Below are 3,086 nucleotides of genomic sequence, written 5' to 3'. Positions count from 1 at the left end.
TATCTGAAACTTTTTTTCAACAAAATTTATCGTTTATGAGTTATAAGGTCGTCTCAATTTAAATGCATCATCCGGTATAACTCAAAATAACCCAGCCCAACTTGTCTACGCCGCTGTCTCACGTTCTGCTTCCATTCTTCGACATTTCTTACCCGTTTCCGAAATAGATGTTTGTTGGAGTTGATTGGAACCATTTTAAACGTTCATAAATTATGAAACGTACTTATACTTAAAACAAAAGAACATTACTTACGTTGGAGTGTGAAGATTATGTAAGTTAGAAATTTCATTTATCTCCATACTTGTACTTACGTTAAAGGTAATACATCCAGTATTGGTTGTTTATTGACACTTTTTCCACTAAAGACCACTAAAACATAATTATTAACTCATACTGTTAGGAGAGATCAGTAATTAATTGAAACTATCATTTTGAACCGAGTGCTATGTCACGTGGTTGCATACTCTGTTATCACTAAGTAGCAGGGAATTGGTATATAATATAATGTAGTGGTTGTAACTGCGTACAACACAAAACTGGACATAGTTCAAAATAATTCTTAGGTGACGATATGTATGAATTAAAACAATTTTATAAAGGTTTAAAACACAATTTATTAATTAGTTATATCACATTGAATGTAAAAGCTATAAATACTGATTGTACTTAACATAACATACATATTTAAAATTTACATAATTAGTTATAGTAGACATTTTAGGAACTACCAAAATAAATCACACTTTAATCGACTTCTTCAACAGTTGGCCCCCGATTTTGATAGTTTCCAAAACCACCGGCTTGACTACCACAATTACCAGAAGGCATTTGACCACCTCCATTTCCACCATGCATTTTTGCCATAATTGGATTGCAAATCGAAGACAATTTCTTCTGCTTCTCTTCGTATTCCTCAACTTCAGCTAAAGTGTTACCATCCAACCACCTCAAACAATCCTCGCATTCTCTCCGAACGGCACTCTTATCAGATTCGTCTAATTTATCCCCAGCTTCATCAACGGCTTGTTTTAAACCAAACACATAACCTTCTAATTGATTTCGCGCTGATATTCTTTTCCTTTGCTTCTCGTCTTCTTCGCGGTATTTCTCAGCTTCGGATAGCATTCTATCGATATCTTGTTGCGATAATCTACCTTTATCGTTCTTGATGGTGATGTTACGACTCTTTCCGGAAGCGGTATCTTTAGCGTCGACGTTCAAAATGCCGTTGGCATCTAAATTGAACGTAACCTCAATTTTTGGAATTCCTCTAGGTGCCGGAGGGATACCGGTCAAGTCGAAGGTTCCCAAAAGATTGTTGTCTTTAGTCATAGCACGTTCGCCTTCAAATACCTGGATCGTTACTGCTGGTTGATTATCGGAATATGTAGTAAACGTTTGAGATTGTTTACAGGGAATTCTGCTGTTGCGCTCGATAATTTTGGTCATAACACCACCGGCTGTTTCAATTCCCAATGACAGTGGAGTTACATCAACAAGAAGCACATCTTGAATTTTACTATCGGTTTCACCGCTGAGAACGGCTGCTTGGACAGCTGCGCCATAAGCAACCGCTTCATCTGGGTTAATTGATAAATTCAAAGCTTTGCCGCAAAAATAATTTTGTAAAAGAGATTGAATTTTTGGGATACGCGTTGAACCTCCCACCAATACAATATCGTGAATGGAACCTTTATCCATTTTGGCATCTTGCAAAGCTTTCTCGACTGGATGCAAAGTTCCTCGGAATAAATCCGAACACAATTCTTCAAATCTAGCTCGGGATATTTTGGTATAAAAATCAACACCTTCGTAAAGGGCATCTATCTCAATGGATGCTTCAGTGCTCGAAGAAAGTGTTCTTTTAGCTCGTTCAGCTGCCGTTCTTAAACGTCGAAGTGCGCGAGGATTACTTCTAAGATCCTTCTTGTATTTTCGTTTAAACTCCTCGGCTAAATGATTAACCAGCCTATTATCGAAGTCTTCTCCACCAAGATGAGTGTCACCGGCCGTTGCTCTTACTTCAAAGAGGGACCCTTCATCTATTGTTAAAATTGAGACGTCGAAAGTACCTCCGCCAAGATCGAAAATTAAAACGTTTCTTTCTCCCTTCAGATTTTTATCTAAACCGTAAGCTAAAGCAGCAGCTGTTGGTTCATTAATAATTCTCAAAACGTTTAATCCAGCGATTGCACCAGCATCTTTAGTGGCTTGACGTTGAGAGTCATTAAAGTAAGCTGGAACAGTAATGACGGCGTCTTTCACGGCACAACCCAAATACGCTTCGGCCGTTTCTTTCATTTTCGTCAAAACCATCGAACTAACTTCTTCCGGTGCGAATCGTTTCGATTCGCCCTTAAATTCAACTTGCATTTTCGGTTTTCCCCCATCATTAACAACTTTGAAAGGCCAATGTTTGATATCGTCTTGTATTTTTTGATCGTCGTATTTCCTTCCTATTAATCTCTTCGCATCGAAAATTGTGTTGACGGGATTTATCGCAACCTGGTTCTTCGCCGCATCTCCAATTAAACGTTCTGTGTCTGTGAACGCCACATAACTTGGTGTTGTGCGATTACCTTGATCGTTTGCAATAATTTCCACTTTTCCTTGTTGCCAAACTCCGACGCAGGAGTAGGTGGTTCCCAAGTCGATACCGATTGCTGGTGCTTTTACCATTTTAATTGTTTTTCTTGTACTTATAAATTAAATAAATTCGAATAATTTAATATTGTAGTTGAACTGTTTTTGGTATTCTGTCGTAAGTTCGCTTTGATTCGCTCACTATCGTATTTGAAATAGAACTGATTTGGCGCCGGGAGAGTTCGCTTTTATACTCGTCCGATTGAGTTCGCGATGTTTCTCGAACATTCTCGAAAGTTTCAGAAAAATAATGCTATTCGAAGTTGTGAGAGTCGAGAGTATTCTGGTTGTATTCTAGATTCTCGCTTATGTAATGGAAAGATATGGAAAGAAGTGGAAGTTTTCTACAAAATTTTCCGATTTTATTTCAGAATTATTTTTATTTAGAAATTTATAATTTTAAATAATATGTTATCTGAACCACCGCTACCAGTAAATCGAT

The 3,086-nt window shown here is 37.6% G+C and overlaps 1 protein-coding gene across 1 annotated transcript; it reads right to left on the bottom strand.

Annotated features, from left to right (window-relative positions):
* Positions 1-596: 596 nt before the first annotated feature.
* Positions 597-2,812, bottom strand: LOC111421310 (heat shock protein 68-like). Its single transcript, XM_023054450.2, has one exon. The coding sequence runs from the start codon at positions 2,678-2,680 to the stop codon at positions 746-748; it is 1,935 nt and encodes a 644-aa protein (XP_022910218.1). The 5' UTR covers positions 2,681-2,812; the 3' UTR covers positions 597-745.
* Positions 2,813-3,086: the final 274 nt, after the last annotated feature.

This window comes from Onthophagus taurus, chromosome 1 (assembly GCF_036711975.1).
Source record: "Onthophagus taurus isolate NC chromosome 1, IU_Otau_3.0, whole genome shotgun sequence".
Lineage (NCBI taxonomy): Eukaryota > Metazoa > Arthropoda > Insecta > Coleoptera > Scarabaeidae > Onthophagus > Onthophagus taurus.
Note: the sequence above shows the minus strand (reverse complement) of the source record. Positions and strands in the feature narration are given on the sequence as shown.